This window comes from Nerophis lumbriciformis, linkage group LG08 (genome assembly GCF_033978685.3).
Source record: "Nerophis lumbriciformis linkage group LG08, RoL_Nlum_v2.1, whole genome shotgun sequence".
Classification (NCBI taxonomy): Eukaryota; Metazoa; Chordata; class Actinopteri; order Syngnathiformes; family Syngnathidae; genus Nerophis; species Nerophis lumbriciformis.
Genome location: NC_084555.2, coordinates 27,080,001 through 27,107,054, shown reverse-complemented (window position 1 = coordinate 27,107,054; position 27,054 = coordinate 27,080,001). Strand labels below are relative to the sequence as shown.

General features: G+C 40.8%; 1 protein-coding gene across 7 annotated transcripts in view; it reads left to right on the top strand.

The window, feature by feature from the left end:
• The window catches only part of ralgapa2 (Ral GTPase activating protein catalytic subunit alpha 2), a 273,154-nt gene that overhangs the window by 153,768 nt on the left and 92,332 nt on the right, over window positions 1-27,054 (top strand). For all 7 annotated transcript variants that reach the window (XM_072913656.1, XM_072913661.1, XM_072913662.1 and 4 more), the window contains 6 exons: window positions 1,986-2,163; window positions 7,953-8,790; window positions 9,351-9,422; window positions 19,090-19,213; window positions 19,327-19,482; window positions 24,514-24,672. In XM_072913656.1, the coding sequence (XP_072769757.1) occupies window positions 1,986-2,163; window positions 7,953-8,790; window positions 9,351-9,422; window positions 19,090-19,213; window positions 19,327-19,482; window positions 24,514-24,672 (1,527 nt within the window). The remainder of the gene's footprint in view (window positions 1-1,985; window positions 2,164-7,952; window positions 8,791-9,350; window positions 9,423-19,089; window positions 19,214-19,326; window positions 19,483-24,513; window positions 24,673-27,054) is intronic.

The following is a 27,054-nucleotide window of genomic DNA, read 5'->3' as shown; positions in this document are numbered from 1 at the left end:
AGATTAGCCTCTAGAATGGAACCTAGGTAGGTGACCTCATCTTTCCTGGTGATAACAATGTCACCCACTTTTATAGTGAAGTCATTGACTTTCTTAAGGTTGATGTGGCACCCAAATAGGATGGATTCCGTTTTACCCAAGTGTATGGATAGCTTGTTGTCAGCGAGCCAGGTGCATGTTCTACAGAGTTCAGCACTGAGGATTTTCTCCACCTGTGACTTGTCCTTGTCTGATACCAGCAAGGCCGAGTCATCCGCAAACAAGAACAATTCACAGTCGCATGTCGATGACAAGTCGTTTATGTATATTAGGAACAGTAAAGGCCCCAATACACTGCCTTGGGGGACTCCACAGCTCACTGAGAGGCGGGGGGACACGGTGCCGTTCACCTCTACCTCTATCTTAAATGTGAACAAAGTATTTGTTAAATCTGGATATATATATATATATATATATAATATATATATATATATATATATATATATATATATATATATATATATATATCTTGAAACATAATTTGTAATGTATTTGTGCTTATTATCTCCTTTTTGAGATTAGAGACTTTAATGTTCACTTACTGACTTCACTGGTATCGTTTTAGAGATGAAGGGGGACCTATGATGAATTTCGTTTTTTCTGACTTATAAATGTTGTTACAATGTTGGATACTCGTGTTAAACAATGCCAAACTGTCAAACTATAAGGTTCATGCAAAAAAGGTAGGATAAAATAAAATTTTCATTTCATTTTGGAAGTGACATAAGTGCTGCTAAAAGCTGTTTTTTAATGCAGCTTTGAATTGATCGGCAAGTGGTGCAGGTGCACCTAATGGTGTTCCTGGTTGAATACAATGTTTTATGAAGTTTATTTTTCACCGTGTCTGGGAAAAAAAATGATGATGACTTCAAGTTATATATTCAAACAGTGCGCATTTTCAAAAGATACATTATGATAGTTATAGAGAAGGTGGGGCGTGGTTTCATTCGCGATATGGGATTGCCTCCGCAATTGAACATTTTGCAGACAGACTCAATAAACGGGTTATAAATGTGACTGTGGAGCAAAATGTACACAAAATTTACACCAAAGCATATCCTATACATATTACCTAGACTACAAGAAAGCATTTTAAATGTCGATTAAAATTGAAATGGGTCCTTTAAGGCACTGAATCAAGTCAACCCTAAACAGGCCTGCAAGGTTGTCACAAGGGGTGCCAAAAAAATCTATTTTCAGATTAATCGCGATTTTTATTTGTAATGATTCTTAATCGATTACAAAATTATGTTGTTTTTTGGGGAGTTTTTTTATCTGTCCTGTCCAGCCACTTAGGCAAATCATATTGTTGATGTAGATGTTCAAATTTGCTTTACATATCTACTTTAGAAAAGAGAAGTGATGGATACTTCTCTTGTTGCCCTATTTGTATTTCACTTTATAAAATGTTTGGGAAGCGTGGGAAGGTTTCTCGTTGTTCCCATTGGGTTAAGTTTTTTCTTGCCCTGATGTGGGATCTGAGTCGCTTGTGCAGACCTTTGAAACATTTGTGATTAAAGGCTATATAAGTAAACTTTGATTGATTGATTGATTATTAAACAAAACCTGTTTTACATTAAGTAATAAATTGATCAGAGCGGTTTATCTATTTTGTGGAGGACTGTAGTTAATCATAGAACTGACATCCAATGTTATTAAAAAAGTATATATTTTTTTGTCGAGAATTGTTTTGAAATCGATTCCCAATCGAATTGTTACCCCCAAGAATCGAATCGAATCGTGTGGTGCCCAAAGATTCACAGCCCTTGTCGTCACTGTGCATTATCTTTACCATACACTATAATATCTAATCAAGCAGTGTCTATGCACAGGACTGATACAATTTTGCCATCAATGCACCTTTTCCTGGGTAACAAGCAAATACATAGAGAGATACGCAATATGTGGACATAATCAAGTGTTGTCACCTTTGATTTGTTCATCAGGTGCTGCACTGCTGTGTGTCAGGCTCCACGCTCCACACTCAGCAAAGCCACTACCTCCTCAGCCTGGCAGACTTGTCCACGGACTACGATCTCATGTTGGGACAAGTTAAGAGCTTTGAGCCGCCGCCCTCCCAGCCGACCACCACAGACTTTGGCAGCTTGCTCACCGTAGCAGAGGGTAAAGGGCTTGAGAAGTTTGCAACTCTTATGACATTGTTATACGACCAAACCAAAATAGTCTTAGGTCTGGCAAACGCAACACCATGTAAAACAAAATAAATACAAAACTGATTTCCACGGAACTTGAAGGTGCATGGGTCAAGAAGATTCAGATAAAGTTACACATACAGAAGTGTACCAAATTGAGTGTAACATAAAATGACGACTCTTTTACAAAATCTGCATTTGGAAAAACGAATTACTCTTTTTTTGAATCGTGTTTTCAATATAAATCCTATTTCATTCATCATATTTATTAGTTGCTTTACTGTTTTTTTTATGGCTAAAAATTTGCATCATAACTCCTGGTCTGTTGTTTGCATCAGCTACATTCACACATGTGGTTCTGTGCCTCTGGACACAAACAATTTACCTCGGACTAAAAGCTGAGTGCATTTCAGTCTTGTACAGGTTTACAAACTTGTCTCCGAGGTACTTTGACAGCTTCTTGGTCCTGCCCATGGTTGTGGAGCAGTTTGAATGAAAAAGCCTCAAAATACACTTCACTGTGATGTACCTCAGGGATCAATACTACGACCAAAATTGTTCAATCTCTATATAAATGCCATTTGTAAAGTTACAAAAGATTTAAAGTTAGTGTTGTTTGCAGATCATACAACAGCGTTTTGTTCAGGAGAGAACACACAGAAGCTAATACAAATAATAACAGAAGAAGTGAACAAATTAAAAAGGTGGTTTGACAAATACAGACTATCTTTGAATCTCAGTAAAACTAAAATAATGCTATTTGGTAACAGTAGAAGAGAAAGTCAAACACAAATACAAATAGACGGAATATAAAATGAAAGAGTAAATGAAATCAAATTTCTAGGTATGATTGATGATAAATTGAACTGAAAATCTCATGTAAAAAATATACAACATAAAGTAGCAAGAAACACATCAATAATGAATAAAGCAAAACATGTTCAGCACGGTGGAAGAGGGGTTCCTGCGTCTGCCTCACAATACGAAGGTCCTGGGTTCGATCCTGCCCTCGGGATCTTTCTGTGTGTAGTTTGCATGTTCTCCCTGTGACTGCGTGGGTTCCCTCTGGGTACCCCGGCTTCCTCCCACCTCCAAAGACATGCACCTGGGGATAGGTTGATTGGCAACACTAAATTGGCCCTAGTTTGTGAATGGGAGTGTGAATGTTGTCTGTCTATCTATGTTGGCCCTGTGATGAGGTGGCGACTTGTCAAGGGTGTACCCTGCCTTCCGCCCGAATGCAGCTGAGATAGGCTCCAGCACCCCCGCGACCCCAAACAGGACAAGCGGTAGAAAATGGATGGATGGATGTTATAGACCAAAAATCACTCCATATTCTCTACTGCTCGCTAGTGTTACTATATCTGAGTTATTGTGTAGAAATATGGGGAAATAACTACAAAAGTACACTTCATTCATTAACGGTGTTACAAAAAAGATCAGTTAGAATAATACATAATGTTGGATACAGAGAACATACAAACACTTTATTCATTGAATCAAAAATACTGAAATTCCACGACATAGTGAATTTGCAAACAGCTAAAATGATACACAAAGCAAACTATAATCTGCTACCCAAGAATATACAACAATTCTTCTCAACAAAAGAGGAGAAATATATTAAAGAAAAATACTAGGGACGGCGTGGCGCAGTGGAAGAATGGCCGTGCGCGACCCGAGGGTCCCTGGTTCAATCCCCACCTAGTACCAACCTCGTCATGTCCGTTGTGTCCTGAGCAAGACACTTCACCCTTGCTCCTGATGGGTGCTGGTTAGCGCCTTGCATGGCAGCTCCCTCCATCAGTGTGTGAATGTGTGTGTGAATGGGTAAATGTGGAAGTAGTGTCAAAGCGCTTTGAGTACCTTGAAGGTAGAAAAGCGCTATACAAGTACAACCCATTTATCATTTATTTATTTACTCATGTACAACACTTAAGACCTTCAGTATATCAGTATGTGGAATTAAATTATGGAATGGATTAAGCAAAGAAATCAAGCACTACTAATATGATCTACTTCAAGAAACTCTTCAAACTTAAAGTGTTTACAAAGTACAAAGAAGAAGAACCATGATAAACATTCTGAATTTATTTCATCCATCCATTCATTTTCAAGATAATCTTACTCATCTCACCATATGAAATATAACTTACTGTGATGTGTCATGTTGTATGCATGCATGTTCGAAATAAACTCAAATTCAACTCAACACTATACATCATCAGAAATATTTTGATCACTTTGAGTTAGTATATTTCACACAGAATGGAAAAATGATTCCCTGTTATTTTGGGTAGCATTAATGGGCTAATGATACCACCACCCCTCCTCCACAAACCTGGACGTAGCCTGCCAACGAGCAAACTGATGGACAAACACAAATATAGCACTCCATACTTTATTTTCACTTATAGACTTAGACTTAGACTTCCTTTTTATTGTCATTCAAATTTGAATGGGTCATGGGTCATCAACGTGAACAGCAGCGGACTCAGGACGCAGCCATGGGGGGAGCCGGTGCTCAGGGAGATGGCACTGGAGGTGTTGTTGCCCACTCTCACAGATTGGGGTCTGTGTGTGAGGAAGTCAAGCAGCAAGTTGCAAAGGGGGGTACTGAATCCAAGGGGTGCCAGTTTGCTCACCAAGTGCTGCAGGATGATTGTGTTGAATGCTGAGCTGAAGTCCAGGAACAACATCCGCTTATAACTTATGTTAACAGTTCAGCGTTAGTGCAGGCCCATGCTTACTGATATTTGAGTTGTATATGCTCGTTAGAGTTGCGTGAAACAAATCTAATGTTAACTAAAGATTTAGGCACTTTGGCACTGCGCTGAAAAGACAGGTAATAAACTTCTATTATATTTCCCAAAAATCCTAAGGAGTTAGCTGGAAGAGTTCATTCTAGGTAGTCCATCCATTTAGAAATGGTCTATTAAAAGTATAAAAAGATGTTCATTCAGTGTTGTTCATCCTTTCGTAAAAAAGACCCATTATGAGGATTAAATAGAAATGTCTTATTTTTCCAATGTTGTGACCTTGTGATTCCATTAGGCCAGTGGTGGACAATTATTCTGACTTGCGGGCTGGACCACAATGGTTTGAAAAAATGTTGTATAGTTCACCTGCAATTGTGGGTCTTATTCTAGCTGCAAAAGTCTCATACAGTCGGCTGTCTGTGCTTGGGTCCTCTTTTATAAGGAACACTTTAAACATCTGGAGGTTTGCTTGGCATTAGTACATTTATTGGCATTGCAACAGGTACCATAACATTGACGGTACAACCTTCAAAGATGCCTTTAAAAAATTATAAAAGAATACATGATCATTTAAAAAAAACACAAAAAAAAACGCACACAGTAATGAATGATAGAATACAAAAAATGTTTTGACAAACCATCTCTTAAAAGCAAACAGCTAAAAAAAACACCCAAATGTCTGATGAAATTAGGGCTGTCTGTAAATAGTCGGAGATTCGAAGATTCGATTCGACGGAGTCTGACTCATTACTCATTCTCACAGTCTAATTGTCTGAAAATAGTATTATTTCCTCCGTGGGAAGGCGAGTTAATACGTGCTGAGGACCCAGCGTACTGCAGGTGTGTTGGGAAGGTAAACTGATTGCATTCATCATCCATCCATCCATCCATCCATTTTCTACCGCTTGTCCCATTCGGGGTCGCGGGGGGTGCTGGAGCCTATATCAGCTACAATCGGTCGGAAGGCGGTGTACACCATTTTTTTTTTAAATGTTAGTAAAATATTTTTGTATGCAGAGAAGTATTTTTTAGAGAGTAAGGAGTAAATCTTGGTTTCGGTTGTCGCTTTCAGCCATCCTGCTTCCTTGTGCTTCCTGTAAAATCTTTTGGAGTGTTTTGACCTCCCACATCTCCTATTCGTATATATTCGTCTGCAAACAGAAATATATATTAATAGTGTTGGGAGGATGTTTCCACTTTGAGGACGTGATTGAGGCTTGTCGGGACGCGCTGTTAGCACACACACGGAGTTCATCGTGCAATCGCGCGCCTCTGGCTGGCAGTTAAGCTCACTCGTTATTGGACACAGCATGGGTGCCAGAACACACCACCTCACTGGATGTGTAGCTTTCCTCTTGGAAAAGGTAATGATAATCTTTCCGAAGGTTTATATACGTGAACTTTATCACTTTTAGTTCCTTATTTTAGTCAAGTTTGATGTCATTTGAGTGCTTTGCACCAGAGCAGACCTCACGAACTGGGGTTTAGACTTTTTTTGAGGTGGAAATAGTTCCAAATGAGATCTTTTTTTGTTCACTTAAAATGAAGGAACATATTTATTTTATAAATATATTTAATTAACTTTAGGAGATTGATTCCCTATAAACTATAAGTGATAGAGCGCATCCAGTATGACACCTAGTGACCACAGTTAGCATACACTACTACATATCACCATCTTTTTTTTTCTTTAAAAAAAAGCACCACAAATTCGATTGATCTTCGACGATGGGCAAAATCAAACAAATTATATTACACTAAAAACCCTTAGTTAAAGACAGCCCTATATAACATCTATTTTCTGTAGAACTTGGCTGTCAAAAGCTTGATTCCGTGTCTCACTTCGTCACAAACATCTACATTTGCTGCCCGCCGTTTAAACGGGCCTTCATCTACACTTTCTCTCAAGCCTAGTCTTCCTGGAGCTTTTGTGATGCAGTGTGTATGATTACCGTAATGACCTACATATCACTAGGAAGTGCAGAATTTCTTGCTTCAGAAACCATTGGAATAATTTTGATAGTTGAAAACTGGCTGTAATTTGAAAGTAGCATTGCAAATCCTAATCTTCGATTTTAAAGATCTAAGAAAAACATTTTAAAAGCTTAACGCGTTATATATGGCCCACGGACCATAGTTTGCCCTGGGCTGTCGCTCTCTACCACTCAAACCTAAACTTTGAAAAAGCATTGTGAACCCAGAGCCATGCAACATTTGCACTAAAACAACGTGAGAATTTGGAAAGTATGGTCTGCTTTCGAATTTCCAGCTCACCGTTTCTTTGTAATGCACAGCTGCACCGGCCTTCGTCGAAATAACGAAACACTATCAAAAGGGCAAACCAAAGAGTGCCGGTCTAGTTATTTTCAAGCCCCCACCTCATATTGATCAAGTCACATCAAAGGGCCTGCATATCTCTAATGCAGCTTGGCCTGCTTTCTAAAGAGCTTTTCCCACTTTGATGGGGGATGATGGTATTGATAGCACTGTCACAATGCAAGAGTGTATCTTCTTGTTTTTCGTACATCACCGCATAATGAAGCCTAGCATGCTTTTCACTTGAGTGTAAAAAAACATGCATTTACATAAATGCAATTCACAGAGTAGGGTCCCATTCAGTAGCTTGTGAAGATGGAGGTTCTCATTAGCGTGCGGCCAGTCTAAACACTTGTCCATTATAAGAAGACTCAATGGGCTTTTCAGAGTTGTCTCCTATGATTAGATGCTACCTACTTAGAGTCGTGCTGGCTAAGCTATTGTGAGAAATGAATAAAATACACTTATTAGTAGTCATAATTCAGATGCTGCCGTGTGTGTGTAAAAAAAAAAGATAATATCATGTCTACACACAAATTCGGGGCTTTCGAAATGTGTTTAGTCAAGTCAGGATTATATTTATTATAAATGATGTTTTTTTTCTCCATTGCCTTGTAGGCATTTTTGTGATTGTCTCAAACTTGTGCATTGTATATTTATGTCATGGCCCTCATTTTTTTGCCAGAAAAGCGTCGACGGAGCATGGAGCTGATTCCCCTGACAGCAAGGATGGTCATGACACACCTGGTAAATCATTTGGGCCATCATCCTCTGAGTGGAGGCCCTGCCCTCCTTCACAGTCTAGTGAGTGAAAATCACGACAATCCATACGTGGAGTCATCCGAGCTGTCCTCAGAGGTCTTCAAAAGCCCCAATTTGCAGCTATTTGTTTTCAATGACACCACACTGGTGTCCTACCTGCAGATTCCGGCTGAGTCCCCTTCTGCCGGACACCCAACCCCTCACCGGTCCTCCCAGGTGCGCGTCATTGTGCGTGACATTTCAGGCAAATACGCGTGGGATGGGTCGATTCTGTTTGCAACCACTCAGGAAGACTCTGATCATACTGGAGTTTTTAATTCAGTGGATCACACACTTTTGACCTCCACTACTCCCCCACACAGCAAAACATTGCCCAGTTCTCCAACAAGAGGGCGGTCCAAATATCATTCCTCAGTCTCAGATTCCCTCTCCGACTCAAGCGATGTAGAAGAGGTGGATGTCCTTGATAAACTTTTAGAGGAACTTGGCCAGACCAGCCCAGAATGCCTGTCCCAGTCTCATTTCAAGCTAAACCAGCCAGCCCCGTCACCCTTGGGCATGAACCTAGAGCTAGAGGACGCCATCCTTGGTGCCATTCTCCGCCAGACTCAACAGGAGGAAGAGCAGGTGCGAAGGTGGGACTCTGATGTCAGCTTTCAGGCTGCCGGCATGAGGGAACCGTCCCACCAGGAACCCAAAGCACCTTTTTATTTTTGTCGATTGCTGCTCAATGATCTTGGCATGAACTCCTGGGACCGAAGGTATGCTGCTATTTTTTCTAACCGACTCTGTTGAGCCTTACATAAAAGCAGAATGTAATCACAAAACCAAACAAACTTGAATTAATAGTGTTTATGTCTTGCTCACCATATTTGCATGTATTTATGACACCTTCATTTTCAAGTCACAATGTGCTTCAAATTCTTACTTGAAAAAACACTGGAGTGCAGTTAATCTCCCCTCCACAGGGTAAAAGTGCCCAGCTGTTTTCACCAACGTCTATCTTGTACTGCCACTTCTTTGCAGTGCCACTCGTAAATGAAAAACCTTACACCTCTTAATGGGGGATGGCGCAACAGGCACACAGCTTGTGGGAGATTGTAGTTTGCACCTGTGCCTTTTTACATTAATCCTAACAGCAAGGCAACAAATTTGAACACACTCACACACGCTCATACTATATTGTAGACTTTAATATGGACTCTGTAAGATGTCCCCTCAAAACCAATTTCAACACTGTTTATTATTTTCATGATATTATATTCATTATTAATGACAGTTAATTAGGTTCTATACTTGTTTTGTTTTATTTGTCAACCAGGAAAAGTTTCCATTTGCTGAAGAAGAACTCCAAATTGTTAAGGGAACTAAAGAACTTGGATTCCAGACAGTGGTGAGTTTTATTCCATATATACTATGTTTGTGAATTATTTGTGAAACCCCCTTTAAAAAGCAATTTTTTTCAGGAATATGGCTGCTGTACTTTAATTGTGTCACCCTTATCTATCATTTCAAATAATGTATTAGTTTTATTAGATTTTTTTCAATGTGATAACACTGGAACGGTAAGTAATCAGTGAACAGCTTGTACAGCAGTGTAAACTTATTGTTCCCTCAAAATAACTCATCACAGCCCTTAATGTTTAAACTGCTGGCAACAAAGTTTACAAATTGAGATATAAGTGTCAATATTTTGTGTGGCTACCATTCATTTCCAACACTGCCTTAACTATTTTTGGTCATGGAGTTCACAAGAGGCTTCCAGGTTGTCACTAGAATCCTCTTCCGTTTTCTCCATGTTGACATGATAGACTTGAGGGATGTTAGACACCTTGCGCTCCTTCACCTTCCGTTTGAGGATGCTGCATAGATGATATAAGGATTTATGTCTGGATACATAATTTGTCAGTCTATCATCTTATCCTTTTCTTCTTTAGCTAGGCAGCGAACATCTTGGAGGTGTGTTTAAGGTCATTATGGTGGTATACTGGACTGCCCTGTTGTCTGTGTTCCAAAGGGAGGGGATCATATTTTGCTTCAGTATGTCACAAAACATGTTGGCATTCATACATACCTCAATGAACTATAGCTCCCTAGTATCGACAGCACTTTTACAGCCCCAGACCATGACACTACCAGCACTATGCCTGGGTGTAGGCAAGATACACTAATCTTGATACTCTTCACCTGGTTGGCGTCACACACGCTTGACACTGTCTGAACCCAATACGTTTGTCTTGGTCTCGTCAGAACACAGGACAATTAATGGCTTCCCGATACACTGGACTCCCACATTGTCTATTAATTGAACAATTCAATGATTATACCCACTCGACAACCATACCATGGTAGCCGATCAGCTTGGAAGGGAGGTCCCTACATCTTCAGGCCCTTCTCAAGCTTTATCCTTTTTTCACAGTCTGAGTCTTTTGAGTGTTTCCTTACCCGCACATGGGTTTAGATCAGGGATGCCATTGTGAGTTGCTCAAGCCATTTATAATTTAGTTTGATTAATTGATTCATTGATTGATTGACATGGTACCAGTAATCCATGTTTTCAGTCTGTTTGTCCTAAATGGGTCATATTATAATTTTTTTTCTACATTTAAAACACTTCCGTGTGGTCTACATCAGGGGTCCCCAACATTTTTTGCGCCAGAGATCGGTTTATGTAGGCATTATTTTCATGGACCGGCCTTCCACGTGTGGCAATTAAATACAGCAATAAGGAGTGCATGAAAAATACAACTCACCATAACGCTGAATTATTAGGAGCCATGGCCTTTTTACATTTGCAAATAAGCTCTCCAAAGACTTTTATTTTTTATTAATTTTTGCTAGCTTGTGGGCTTATTATTTGGCTGACGTACTTGATGTGTTATATGCAGGGGTGGGTGAAGTACCCAAAAATTGTACTGAACTAAGAGTACCGTTACTTTAAAGTAATATGACTCAAGTAAAAGTAAAACAAATAATTACTTGAGTAAGTAAGTATTCCGTAAAAAAAACTACTTAAGTATTGAGTAACTTTTGAGTAACTTTAGATTTTTTTAGTATCTATTTGTTAATGGTTCTTGGGCTACAATTGTTGTGTGTGCGTGTGCGTGTATGTACATGTGTGTGTGTGTGTGTAAGATATAAAAAAAAACCTAGTTGGAAGTGGAATTCTTGTTGGCTGAAATGGAAGTGTTTCTACTGACAGATGGCAGCACATGATACTAATGTTATTTTTAGTAATTTGAAAGTAATCATTGAAGATGTGTGCTGCCTTGTCTGACGTTATGTCACTTTTTACAGTCAGTACGTTTCCATGCACTAAATTAGTCTGATTTGTCAAATTATTTAGTTTCTTCTATTTTTACAGCTACATGTGAAGTTCAAGTTCCATGCTCTTATCTTTAATATGAAATTTGGCCATACGCAGTGTGCCTCTTGTACACTAGGGGGCGATTGTGGTCATTTCAGCCTATTTAACTATGTAGGAATTTAAATACACTACAGCAGAAGAAGATAATGCATTGGCATTAGTGAAATTGGCGAAAGTCACCACAAGGCCACCACAGCCCACCAGGCTTCGGTACCATATGTAGAGGCGAAGCCCAACAACTGTTGGTACGCCGTACAATCCCCAGTCTCTCCATAGTGGCAAATTCCTGTCGTGCCAGGGCCAGTTTAGCAGAGTCCAGCCGCCGTTCCCGGGCAAAAACAGGCGGGCCCACTGTAGGGATGAAGTGCTCCACCCCATGCTTCGCGACCGCTGCCGAAAACGTCGGTACAGTCAGATCTGGAAACTCTGCAAGAAGCCGTTGATAAACATCCACCACAGCGAGCATGTTGGCGAGGCCCACAGGCTCCGGCTCCCCAAGTGTGTGTGGAATAGGGACGGGACGGCGTGGCGCAGTGGGAGAATGGCCGTGCGCGACCCGAGGGTCCCTGGTTCAATCCCCACCTAGTACCAACCTCGTCATGTCCGTTGTGTCCTGAGCAAGACACTTCACCCTTGCTCCTGATGGGTGCTGGTTAGCGCCTTGCATGGCAGCTCCCTCCATCAGTGTGTGAATGTGTGTGTGAATGGGTAAATGTGGAAGTAGTGTCAAAGCGCTTTGAGTACCTTGAAGGTAGAAAAGCGCTATACAAGTACAACCCATTTATCATTTAATAGTGGAGAAAGCGGCAGAGTCAATTAAGCGGCCATTCGAGACACCCACCAACAGTCTATTTGCACACAAAAAATCTGCCTCCAGAATAGGTACGGCCACAGGGGCAATAACAAAGTCCCAGGTGAACATGCGGTGAGAAAACGAAACAGTCATTGACCTGGTGCCGAAAGTGCGGATGCTGGTTTTATTGGTGGCACTCAGCGGGGGCCCTTGGCCAGCTTCCAGAGCATCCACGGCTGATGCAGGCAGGATACTCCGCTGGGCGCCCGAGTCCACCACCCAGCGGCGGCCCGACAAGCCGTCAGTAACAAACAGCAGCTTATCCGCTCTGCCCATACTCACTGCTGTCAGTGAGCACCTGCCCTAGTATTTCCCTGGCCTGGGAAATCGCAAGGCGGCACGCAGCGCTTTCCCTTGGTCCCAAAATGGCGGCGGTAAAAGCATAACTGTGGTGACGGTCCGACACTGCAGCCACAGCGCTCGCATCGAGCTCCTCAGGTGCATTCCAGGTCGGTGCAGGCAGCAGGGCTTGAACGCTGAACTGGCGAGCAGCTAGAAGAATCCTGTCGCCTCCTCAGACAAACCTTGGTAATCTTTCGTGGTGACTAACAGCGAGTTGGCGAGCGCCGTGCGTACCGGGGGCGGTAGCTGATGGAGAAACAGTTGCACGAACAGGAACAATGCATCCCCGGAACCGAGCAATGCAAGATTATTTTCCATTAGCTCGGTAGGCTTGCTGTCTCCCAGGCCGTTGAGAGACAAGAGGCGGTCAGCTCGCTCGGCGTCAGACAGCGGGTACAGCCGCAGCAATAAAGTCTTAACGCACCGTACTTTTCTGACGCCGGAGGACCCCTTCAGCAGGCCCATAACTCTCCGCGTCCTTTGAGCGTCCTTTGAGCATCCAGAGCAGCAACAACATGGTAGTACCGTGTCTCATTTGCTGTAATTGCCCGAAGTCGAAACTGGACTTCCACATGTTAGAACCAGTGCTCAGGATCATGCTGCCAGAACTCCGGGAGTTTCACTGTTGCAGCAAAAACGTTGGGAGCCGCTACAGGCTGTTGTAATGGCGCAGAGACGTCAGGCATGACGAGACCAGCAGCGTTAAACATGTCCGAAATCACATCAGGGTCACCAATGTGGGAGTCGAGATAATGAGGCGGGAAAGCAGTAGTTCTGAGCCGGTGAGTTTTAATATCAGACTTCTTTCCACATCAACAACCCTTTTCCCCCGGAAGGGTGTCCCCTTATAACTGGTCACATCCGACCTATGCACCAATCCCCAATCTGGTGATGAGAACAATTAGTGCCCCGCTACAACATTTAAATAATTATATACTTGGACTAATTCACTATTGACAATAGTTTAAAGGCTTTCAGGTTTTTTGTGCGACATAAATTGGTGTCATCAGCAAAAATTATATTGTGATGAATAATTGACGTGTTCACAAGGTAATTTATATATTAATATAAAAAGAAGTGGTCCCAATATGGAGCCTTTCGGAACTCCACGTGTTATAATTTTACTTGGAAATTTGCTGTTAGTTCTTAGTTAGCACATATTGCTTCCTTTCAAATAAATACTTTAATAAAAAATGACAAAGATTTTGTGATAATAAAAAAATATCTATGTAATCATTAGTAGCATTGACTATATGCGGGTCTTGTACTTGGTATTGTTACAATCGATGTCTGTGTAGATCCACCCATGGCATTAGTTTACATTCAGGAGCGCCAACTTTAGTGATTAGATATTGTATCCTCCTACAGTGTGGAGTGAAGCATGTTTAGCTATTCATCGTTCTGCAGGGAGGATGCTTTTAAGAAATGTAGTTTATTTCTTGCCATGGAGGCAAGGTTTAGGGATTTAGAAGTAGATAAAACACTGTCGACTGTGGATGGACGTTAGCCGCTTGCTAGCTAACCATGTTTTATAGCACATCTTGCTGAGCGGCGCTTCGGTGTTATAGCTTTACTTTTAACATTAGTTATTAATCCAAAATATTTAATTCTCTTGTTTATGTCTACACCTGTTTCTGCTTGTAAATACCTTGTGCGTGTGCGTTGCCAAGCATGCTCCTCTGTTCGTAAAACCAGCAATGTAACGACGTGATAAAAGTCATGTCTGTAAAAAAATAACATAAAAAAATAACTGTCTTTTTAGAGGCAGTATAGTACCGTTTTAATTAATAAGTACCACGGTAATTTATAAGTATCGGTATACAGTAAAACCCAAATGTACACTCACCACCCCATCTTGACAGAAAAAGAACAGAAATGTATAAATATTTGCAAATTTAATAAAAAAAGACTAACTGAAATATCACATGGTCATAAGTATTCAGACCCTTTGCTGTGTCACTCATATTTAACTCACATCCTGTCCATTTCTTCTGATCCTCCTTGAGATGGTTTTGCTCATTCATTGTGTTTCATTAAACTGATTGGGCTTGATTAGGAAAGACACACACCTGTTTGTATAAGACCTTACAGCTCACACAGAGCAAATGAGAATCATGAGGTCGAAGGAATTGCCCAATGAGCTCAGAGACAGAATTGTGGTAAGGGACAGAGCTGGCCACGGTTCCTAAGAGCACAGTGGCCTCCATAATCTTTAAATGGAAGAAGTTTGGGACGACCCCAACTATTACTAGACCTGGCCGTCCAGCCAAACTTAGCAATTGTGAGAGAAGAGCCTTGTTGAGAGAGGTAAAGAAGAACCCCAAAATCACTGTGGCTGAGCTCCAGAGATGCAGTAGGGAAATGGGAGAAAGTTACAAAAGTCAACTATCACTGCAGCCTTTATGGCAGAGTGGCCGGGCGGAAGCCTCTCCTCAGTGCAAAACATTTGAAAGCCTGCACAGAGTTTTCCAAAAAACACATGGACTCTCAGACTATGAAAAATAAGATTGAAATTGTTGGCGTTAATTCTAAGCGGTATATGTGGAGAAAACCAGGGCCTGCTCATCACCTGCCAGATACAATCCCAACAGTGAAACATGGTGGAAGCAGCATCATGATATTGGGGTGTTTTTCGGTTGCAGGGACAGGACGCCTGGTGGCAATTGAAGGAAAGATGAATGTGGCCAAGTACAGAGATATTCTGGAAGAAAACCTCAGACTGGGCCAAAGGGTCACCTTCCAATAAGAAAATGACCCTAAGCACACAGCTAAAATAATAAAGGAGTGGCTTTCGTGCAATTATGTTTCCATTCTTGACAGGCCCAGCCAGATCCCTGACCTAAACCCAAATGAGCATTTCTGGAGAGACCTGAAAATGGCTGTCCACCAATGTTCACCATCCAACTGATGGAAATACTTGTTGCATCATTCCCAAGAAGACTTGTGGCTGTACTAGCTCAGGGGTGCTTCTACTCAATACTGAGCAAAGGGTCTGAATACTTGACCATGTGATATTTCAGTTCTTCTTTTTAAATACATTTGGAAACATTTCTACATTAGTTTTTTTCTTTCAAGATGGGGTGCTGAGTGTACAATAATGAGAAATAAAATAAACGTCTTTGTTTTTAGCAAATGGCTGCAATGAAACAAAGAGTGGAACATTTAAATGGGTCTAAACACTTTCCGTACCCACTGTATATATGTATGAATATAAATGTGTATATTTTATAGACACCATCCCCCAAACACATTTTCTTTTCTCAATGTGGCCCCCTAGTCAAAATAATTGCCCAGGTCTGCTCGACCACATAAGGAGATATTTGCTGACGTAGCTAAGACAAGTGTCACTGAAGTCTCAAATTCCAAAAATCTCATTTGGAGCAAGTTTGGAAGAAAGCAAGATTGTTTCATAAATATCTCTGCAATGTACCCATGGTTTGATTTCAAATTCCCGGGACTAATGAGGATCTTAAATACACAAAAACAGGCACCAACAGGTAAGAAAAGGGAGTTTTGCATCATAGAATCCCTTTTCAGAAAACTTTTTTCAGGCTTTCTTGTGCGTCATCTTTAGAAGAGGCTTCCTTCTGTAACAACAGCATACCTGCCAACTAGTCCGGTTTTCCCGTAATTAGTACGGTTTTCATCAACCTATTCCGGGTTACGGTTGCAGTGATAAAAAATACGTTTTTTCATTAATTAAAAAAATATATTTTTTTAAAAGTTTTATTCACGAAATCGCGTAACAACAATGACAATCGACACTGCTTCCCGTAACTTCCTATCGAGCCATTCCGAATGACATGCGCGAGGCTATTTATAGCACCGCTGCCAAGCACGAGGCACCTGTTGCCATTGTTTCCAAACGAGCGAACGATCATGGAATCAGCCGGAGAAAAATCGCAAACGAGTCTTAAACCGAAAAGAAAACTGCAGTCATTCCGTGAAGAATATTTTAAAGCCTATCCGGGAATAATTATCCGTTCCAAAAAGGGTGAAAACTACGCGAACTGCACCTTGTGCAGACAAGATTTTTTGATCGGACACGGAGGAATTAGCGATGTAAAAGACCACGTTGGGACAAAAAAACACAAGTCTAATGCCGTTGCTAGCGATACAAGTGGAAAACTTTCAACGTTTTTCGTCGCCCTTATCATAAAGTTACCATATCATTTTTGCAGTATGATCAATCTGATAGAATAAATTTGGATTTTAGCCACAAAAAGGTAATGACACCAATGTTATCTATTGGAATTGTTTAGTACTGTTATACTGTTAAAAGTGTTTATACTATTTATGCTTTCAAGTCCAAGTTGAAGAAATCTTGTTAAATGTTGACAGCATAACTACCAAAATACAGAAGTATGTCCTTAATATTTTTGCAGTGCTATTTCTGTTGAAAAGTTAAAATGATTACATTAGAGATGTGATGTGCCACTTTTCAAGTGTCTGATGGCTTAAATTAATTTTCATTAATTTTTCATATTTTGAATTCTTTTGAAAGGCTTACAAAAAAACTACATTTGAATTGTAATTCCATGCTATTGACAGGACTATTCATTTTAATGAAGTCAGCTTACCATGTTTACAGTATGATAATTGTGATAGAAATGTGAATTTTAGGCACAGAATATTTTTTACAATTGAACAAGGCAGTAGATTATACAAGCTTGGACAGAAAGTTAATAATGACACCAATTTTTTTTTTAATGGAATTGTTTAGTACTGTTTTACCATTTGTTTACTGTAAAAAGTTTTTATACTGTTTATACTTTCAATTAACAAATTGAAGTCTTGTGAAAGGTTGACAGGATAACTGGCATTAACTGTCAAAATAATTTCAAACTATTGAAGTTAGCTTACAGAATAAACATGTCAATCAACCTATATGATTTTTGCTGTAATATTTTTGTTTTGAAAAGTCACTGTGACTGATAGAAAAGTGATGGTTTTAGCAACATTTTAACCTGTCTGAATGCTAATAATCATTTTGCGTCGGGGGGTGAACCCCCCACCAGGACTTTGTCCTGGACCTACCGGGGCCTGCGGCCCCTGGACCCTGGCTACTACCGGTAGGTTTTTCTGATTTCAAAAGTTGGCAGGTATGCAACAGCCATGCAAACTAATTGGAGGCCATGTGTAGCATATAGTCTGAGCACTGACAGGCAGACCCCCCACCCCCTCAACATCTGCAGCAATGCTGGTAGCACTCATACGGTTGTGTTTGGTATTGTCCGAATACAATCTCTGGATATGAGGCTGAACATGTGCACTCAACTTTTTTGGTGAACCAAAGCGCTGTATGATCTTGGCCACCTGCTGCAGCTGAATTTCAGTGTGTTGGCTATCTTAGTGTAACCTGAACAATCTTTGTATCACCTATAGGGTTGTCTAAACATGCGGTCCGCCAACATTCGCAGTCTGTCCCGCAGTGAATCTCATAACCTTTTATTGCTGTTGTTTTAACTATCCAGGTAGCTTTGTTACAGAATGCTCATTCTCACATTACTGCGTAATGAGTTACCTAAAGTTTTGCATGATATAGTGTTATGATTTGTGTATAGTTTTATATGGACAATCCAAACAACTGTTCTCACTTATGGTGAAAATAAAAACAACAGAAGTCAACACACATTTGGCACACAATGTAACATACCCACGGCACAATGTGGACATTATGAAGAAATGTCTAAGCACCATACACATGTCGAAATTACACGCACACACACTGTAGTATGAAAAAGCACATTGAATTAGAACAAATAATGCGAAAAATATGGAAGCTTTTTGTATTGTAATTTTTTCTACAGTATTTCTGAAGTCAGTGTAGTGTTTGAGCTATTACATTGATTTAGATCTACATTATACATCTCATAAATTTGTAATATGTCTAAATAAATAATATATATTTTGTTTAGCCCAATGTGGCCTACAAGTCATAAAGTTTGCCCACACCTGACCAAGAGTATCTTTATATAGAGCAAAAAAATAAAAACTCACATCCCCTAATGCCATGTTGAACTTACAGTGACCAGCGATAACACCATTCTTATGGACAAATTTTGCCCAATTTGGACATTTTTGCTTAGGTGTGTATTTACTTTTGTTGCCATTGGTCATGTCATTGATGACAAATTTTCAGGTTTTACATTGACTACTTTACACTATCAAGATTTTCTTCAGTGTTGTCCCAGGAAAAGAAACAAGAAAACATTTGCAGGCATGCTAAGAGTGTACTTACTTTTGTGAGGTACTGGAAACAATATTTTTTTTCCAATTTAGTTTAATTTCTTAACTTGACTTAACGTGTACTGTCCCCTGTCGAAGGTTTTAAGTAAAATAGTGTATTTCTGCCATTCATTGAATTATGGTTGCGCTTAGTGAAAAGTCTAGGTTTAATTAAAAATAAACCTCATGTTGGGTATAAATTAAAGTGACAGTAACAGCCTTTGGTATTATCAAATAATAATAACTGATATGTGTTTTGTTCTTCTGTAGTCGAGAAACGCACAAGATCGCTGTGTTCTACATTGGTGAGGGCCAAGAAGACAAGTGCTCCATCCTGTCTAACAATGCCGGCAGCAAGGACTATGAAGACTTTGTATCCGGGCTCGGATGGGAGGTACTTGCTAATTTGTCAGTCACAAACTACTGATGCATTCTTGCTTTTTGCAACACATGTAGATGTAGATGACTATTTGCATGCACTATCCTAAATAGAAACATTTTCCTCAGGTGGACCTAGCCACACACTGTGGCTTCATGGGCGGCCTCCAGCGGAATGGCAGCACAGGCCTAACTGCTCCGTACCATGCTACCTCCACTGTGGAAGCCATCTTCCACGTCTCTACGCGAATGCCATCTGATTCTGATGACTGCCTCACCAAAAAGGTAGCTAACACTTGAACTGGTGCCTGTCAATCACATCATCCTGTTATAATTAGGATGCATGTAGCTTTACTTGGCACCCATGGAGCGAGAAAACAACCCTATGCATGTCTGATGCAGTGAAATGGCTACACTGTCCGCTTGCCCAGAATATTATTTTTCTTATCTTTCAGCTTTATGTTAGGCTGAGATCAGGAGGTGTGACTCCAGAGTACAACCGTTGATTAGTGACCCAAGCAAGTGAACAGGGGTGCATTTGCCGCTGCGGTAATGACAATGATTCTGCTATCCCCTGCCCCCCTCCATGTGTGCTGTGACCAGGGCCTGGATTCAGCCATTAGCTCTCTCTGCGAGAGCAGGCACCAGGCGATTGCCGGCAGGATCCTTTTATCCAATTCCTGCTGCCGCCACAGGAGCGATTGATTTAGTTCTGCAGTAGGATTCAAGACTGTAGTACACAAGTAGCAGTTAGTGCGAAGAAATGAGCCGCAAAGGCCCCTGCCCATACTGTCAATCTTCTCATACGGTGCCCTGCTGAGAAGGGAAATTCATCAGGCCTCAACCTCACTCCGGTCGTATGTTACTAAAAACACCAACAAATTCCAAACCCATTCTGAGCGTGTGCTTAAAAAAGGCACAACATTACCTTAGTAAAAATGTCTATCTTGCAGAAGGAAATGGAGGAATATGGCACAATGCCGTTTTCTGTCACATTGCAACCATTATATATACAAAAAATGCTTATGAGCACCTTTCTCCCAACGCTTATATAGAAATTGGTTGGCTGGCTGCACACACAGATTCCTCGAAGGGGGTGATGACAGTGGATCTGGTATGAAGAATTGGAATGAGGAATGGGCCTCATCCCCTTTAGAGTAGCTTGTTTTCCATGTCAATTTAAAAATAACACTTTGAGTCCAGCAGTCACCCACTTTACTGCCTGTGACCACAGAGGCGTACTGCGGGGTTAGCTGCGGAAATAAATGGATGGGAGGGGGTTTTGGTGGCATGTTGCCTGTTTGAAGAAGGCCTCTGAGAGGGAAAAAACAGCTAAATCAAACAGAAATGGGGGAAAAAACAAATTCCTCAATCCAATTGTGTGTTGTAGTGCAGTGCAAACTCCAGCAGTAGCAGCTGGCCTCAGTAATGCAGTTATAGAAGCGACATGCAGAGTCGGGGGTCAGGCAGTGTGCGTGCGTGTGCGCATGTGTGTGTGTAAGTGTGTGAGAGAAGAGGATAGCCTGAGCTATTTCACTCGCCCCCAGGCACCGCAGCTTAAATGGGCCACCAAAGGTTGTTTTTATGAGTAGCCCCCAGTGTTCTGAGGTCCTCTCATCTGCTGCATCTTTGTTTGGATGGGAGGTCAAAGACTGCTAATTGGACAGCATCCTTTGACTTAAATCAGATTATTAAAAAAAGAAAGAAGTCCTAAACATTTTGATGTGATTAACAAGGGAGTGAATAAGTGCTGGTCTGATTGAGCATAAAACCTCATTAAACTTGTGATTTAACTCATCCAAATGCTAATATCGTAACCCAAATTAACATTGCGGTGTTAATTGTCATCTCCAAATGCATATTTAACATTTCCGTGGAATTGTCCTAGTGACGGACTTGGTTTGTACCTGCTCGTCCTTGGCTAGACCAACTGAACTGGTGAGCAGTAATCAGCATGGCGTGTGTTTGTTTAAGATCAGAGAATTACCATAATTAAGGGCTTATAATAGAATGTGCTAATTGCATTTTTGGTGGCGAGGGCATGTTTTCTAATGGCTCATTAAGCCCAGAGTACATTGGCAGATGTTTTCTACTGAGCAGAGTCTTAATTTCTGCTAATATAGAGCTACACTTGTTGGAGAATATAATGTAACTGTGTTGATTCAACTTTGGGTAAAGCTGTTTACCTATTTTCAAAGTAGCGTCAGTCAATTTCCTGTTCTTTAAGTGTGCTCTCTTGGCCTGCCTGCTTTCATTTGTGGTTGTAAATAGAGTGGAAATAGGAAGCAATTTAATCTCTGGAGTGGGAAGTTAATTGGGTTTGAGTTATTGGTTTTAAAATGCTCAATTTTGTGCATTTTTTTCTTTTCAATTTTAATGCCTGTTGAGAACACTGAACGGGGTCGAATTTAAACCCAGACCACTGTTTAAATGATTGTTTTCAAAGTTTATATAATGTGTTTATTTACTGTCATAGCTGCACTTATAATGTATTTTCCTATTAAATGTTATAAACATGATTAAAATTGAAAGGCTTGCTTACTTCAGCTGTGTGTAAAACGTGATACTGGCACAAAAAAGGTCCCCATCACTTCTACTTTTCTCATCACTTTGGGGAATCTGGCCGTGATGCTAAACAACGTTCCCTCTAAGGTGCGCGCCTGTGCAATTGCGCACTGCTCAAGCGTCCTCTGCGCACGGCAAATCTATGCCACTCACAAAATCAAATAAAAAAATAAGCGCATAACAATTTTCGACACACGGACACGACAGAGAAAACAGTTTTCGTCATCATTGTTCAAATATTGTCTGACGAGACGCTTTGAGGACATGAATTCCATCCATCACTTTACTGAGCAAAACTCTTTATTGTCGGCCATAAACACATCACCAAAACATTAGTAAAAAAAATGATATCTAGCAAAACTGGTCATTTTCTGCAGTACAAACAAGACCAAAAGCAACTTTGTTATATCAACAGCAGCCGCTCGCTCTTTCTCACTTGCGCCAACACATACACATATGGCACTTAGCCAGTGATGCGTTTACAGACACACAAAAAGTCGGACAACTCCAACACCACACATAAAATGTCATTCCAGGTCGTTACACTATGATTTACCAATCAAATGTGTGCACTGTGCTTATTCTAGGGTCATTTATTAGGAATCTTAATTTATAAATATTAATCATGAAATGCTGTTAGTATATTAAATAAATACTAATAAAAATATATTTTTTACAAACAGGAAGTTGCAGGAATGTACACATGATCCCCTGCTTACATATCATTGTGCAACATGTGAATGTTTTAATGGGAACTAAATGCAATGTCTGAAAGGGGTACAAATTATTTCCAAAGCAGGACCTTCACCCAGACAAACAATACAAGTACACAGTTCATGAAAAACAATATTTTTTGTTATTGTCATTGTAAGTGGGCCTAAACACTTATATTAGAAATGGAAATGACTGCTGTCATTTGATTATAATAATAAGAGAATGTTGTCTGTCTATCTGTGTTGGCCCTGCGATGCGGTGGGGACTTGTCCAGGGTGTACCCCGCCTTCCGCCCGAATGCAGCTGAGATAGGCTCCAGCACCCCCCGCTACCCCCGAAAGGGACATGCGGTAGAAAATGGATAGATGGATGGAGATTGAACTTGTTATTTAGTCAGGTTTGGGACAGGTGTGCTGCTGGTGTAGCCACAGTGTGCACGTCTGATGTTGCTCACATGGGCTCCACTGAATGCTCAGGGAGTTTTTGCGTTTGCTCACACGCATGAACAATTAAAGGGAACATTGATGCTAACCACCAACATTGCTTGCGCTAATCCTCTAGAACATGGGTGTCAAATTCTGGCCCGCGGGCCATATTTGGCCCGCCGTGTAATTTCACTTGGCCCTTGAGGCGATATCAAATTAAGACTAAAGCTGGCTCGCCGATTATATATTGCGGCGGTGCCGCGGTAACACCGCCATTCACCACTAATTCTAATACTTGCCAACCCTCTCGGGAGTCTTCCAAACTTCAGCGCCCCTCCTGAAAATTGTCACGTCTGCTTTTCAGGCAGTCCAACAACGTGCCCGCCCAGTCACAAGATATGAGCGACTTCTGCACGCACACACAAGTGAATGCAACGCATACTTCATCAACAGCGATACAGGTTACACTGAGGGTAGCCGCATAAAAAACTTTAACACTGTGAATCCACACCAAACAAGAATGACAAACACATTTCGGGAGAACATCCGCACCGTAACACAACATAAACACAACAGAACAAATACCCAGAACCCTTTGCAGCACTAACTCTTCCGGGACGCTACAAGGTGTCTGTGTGTGGGGGGTGGAGGTTTGGTGGTATTTTGTAGCATCCCGCAAAGGATTCTGGGTATTTGTTCTGTTGTGTTTATGTTGTGTTACGGTGCGGATGTTCTCCCGAAATGTATTTGTCATTCTTGTTTGGTGTGGATTCACAGTGTGGCGTATATTTCTAACAGTGTTAAAGTTTTTATACTGGCACCCTCAGTGTAACCTGTATCGCTGTTGATGAAGTATGCGTTGTATTCACTCGTGTGTGTGCGTACAGAAGCCGCACATATCTTGTGACTGGGTCTGTACGATGTTAGAATAGATGAAAAGCGGACGTGACGATAGCTCGTAGAGTACGTTAAAGGCAGTGCATTTAAGGCACGCCCCCAAGACTGTGGTCCGGGTGGACGAGATATAATGACTGATGAACACCTTCGTTCGATAATGAAGGTTGCCTCAGCTCAAAGCCTGAGCCCCGACATTAATGAACTAGCATCCAAGAAAAGATGGCAGGTATCTGGCTTGGGCACATCAGATTAGATCAGTGTGTTGCAAACTGAGCAGTTTAAAGTCCTGAATGGTTGTTTTATTCATTGTTATTTTATTTTTAAATGTATTAGCCTGTGGAAAAAGTTAATGTTGATATTTACCTCAGAAGGCTGCAAATAGAAAAGAGGCATTCTATTTTTAGTTAAATTGTATTTGATATGCCATTGATATTTTTTAATTATTATTATCATTATTTGAAACTCGATTTTGCATGTCACTATAAAGTTATATAAGCCTTGCTTGTTCAATATTCAATGCAAAACTTGTTTGGGTCCCTATTAAAAGGTTAATTTGTTCAACCTTGGCCCGCGGCTTTGTTCAGTTCTAAATTTTGGCCCACTCTGTATTTGAGTTTGACACCCCTGCTCTAGAAGTTGTATTCCTGTCATCACCACCATCTGAAGAAAATTGCATGCACTAGCCAGACTTAGTCTAATTTTGTGTGTTTGGCAGCTGCGTCACCTTGGAAATGACGAGGTGCACATCGTGTGGTCAGAGCACACCAGAGACTACCGCCGTGGCATCATTCCAACTGACTTTGGAGACGTGCTGATTGTCATCTACCCAATGAAGAACCACATGTTTTTTATCCAGATTATGAAGAAACCACAGGTGAGAGACCGTTCAATTTGTCGCCTGTTTTGCAAACAATCCACACAAAGGTCACATTGAAACAACACCAGACAAGCACCAGATACAGTACATGATAAAACAAAATAGCACTCAGTAAAGCATGAGCATCCAATTCTGAACTAAACACATTTGCATCAGCATCAGTTATACTGTACATATTTATCATTTGCCCAGATTTTAAAACAAAGATTCATATAATATAAATTAAATTGGTATGGAAAAAATGCAACAATTTCTGTCCGTATGACTGCGATGTAGTACAGTCACTCCTGTAATTCGCATCCTTTTTTTTAATTGTTTCGTCCTAAAATATCTGAATCTGCATCAGTTTTTTCAGAAAGTTGTGGAAAAAGATGCAAGATGTAAGTCGGAAGGTGTACCGAAATTTTACCTTAACACCCAACTCACTTACACTGTACATTGAGCGCATATACAGTTTGACCGCAAAATAATGTTATTTCTGAGGCGCAATAAACCCAAAAAATAATTATATATATATATATACTGTATGTATATGATTTATAACACTGAAAGACTTACAAAGTTTGTGAATAAACAAATATGATTAAAAATATGTCAATCTCACAAAGATTCCCGAGCCATTTTGAGAGCTAATGAGCAAGCCAGTCACAAGATCTGTGACGTAGAGGTTGAAACCACAGATCCCTTCCCCATCAACAACAATGCAAATTATGCAGATTTTGAGAGAGCCAACAACGATTAGTTTAAGGCAATGTCTACACTAAGTCGTTTAACCCCTTAAATGAATAATTATTTAGCCTAAGCCCCGTTTCAGCCACACTAAACTATCATTTAAGGTCCCCCTCCTCGGACAATGTTTTACACGGGTAAGTGTGCCGTGTATTTCTTGAATCTCCAGCATTTAGCTTTGTATGGACTCATTGATCGTTTACAAAGTGAGTTCGGAGAGGAAGTGACGCCAGAAAAACCACGCCCCACACAGGAAGTGACGTCATAAAGAACGCGCCTCAGCCAGCTTCATAATAAAGCGGTTTCGTAACTCGGAGCTAACCACCGGAAATATGGAGGCGAGTCATCCGTGTTTCTCCTTCCGTTTGTACAGACGCTTGTGGAAATCACACATGAATACCTTAAGAGAAAGCGATTGCAGCTATTTCAGATACAACACTTCTCAGACGGCAAGAGAACTTTCGAATGTCAAGGTCAGCTGTGATTCTACTTACCGAAAAACTTTGTCCATTTGTCGAAGGAGAGTCAACGAGAATGCGGGCTCTCGTAGATGTGATAAAAAAGTAGCGTGTGCTTTGTATTACCTGGTCATCGAGGGAAGACTACGGAAAACAGCGAATGCTTTTGGACTGGCAAAGCAGACTATCAGTTATCAACGTCTAGGTCCAGAGTATATAAAGTCACCAAAAACGAATGGACAATGAAGGTGAAGGCAAAAGAGTGAGGCGTGTCCTGACCAGATATCTAGATCCCTCGATTGATTGTTGTAAAACGTTCTTTATCACATTGTGTACTTTCACGTCTTTGATAAAGATTTGATTCATTTATGATGGCTCAGGTGTGATTCACTACAATAGGGCCCCACAGCACACTGGATTCCAGTTAATTGAAATACCACAACAATGGATATTGTTCAGATAAGTTACATTTAAGAACTTGCACACAAAGTGCGCATTTTCCGCACATGCGTATTAGGTCGCGTTGCGCCGGCTGACGGAGGGGGGAGAGGGTCTTAAACGACCATTGTGTGTGTGTGGGCAAGGATAAGGTTGGGTGGGATTTACCCTGGATAACCTTAGCCGGTGTAGAAGAGGCCTAAGACAAATGACGATTCAGAACCTTATATTTTTTTTACCTTGAATATAAGGAGGGTAAGATGCAAGTTTTAGAAGCTGTTTGCTAAACAGATCTAGCTTTAGTGAAACATTAAGCATAATGTAGCAGTATTGCTAAGTGCTAAACAATTTATACAAACTACAAACATAATAAAATGATCGCTTACTGTATAATGTTTTCTCTCACTGTGGTGATGACGACGGATAGGATGTCCACATGTTCCCGTTTTGATAAAAAACAATCATAATCCACACATTGACAAAGATAAGACCTTCTGGAGGAAGGTTCTGTGGTCAGATGAAACAAAAATGTAGCTGTTTGGCCACAATACCCAGCAATATGTTTGGAGGAGAAAAGGGGAGGCCTTTAATCCCAGGAGCACCATTCCTACCGTCAATCACGGTGGTGGTAGTATTATGTTCTGGGCCTGTTTTGCTGCCAATGGAACTGGTGCTTTACAGAGAGTAAATGGGACAATGAAAAAGGAGGATTACCTCCAAATTCTTCAGGACAATCTAAAATCATCAGCCCAGA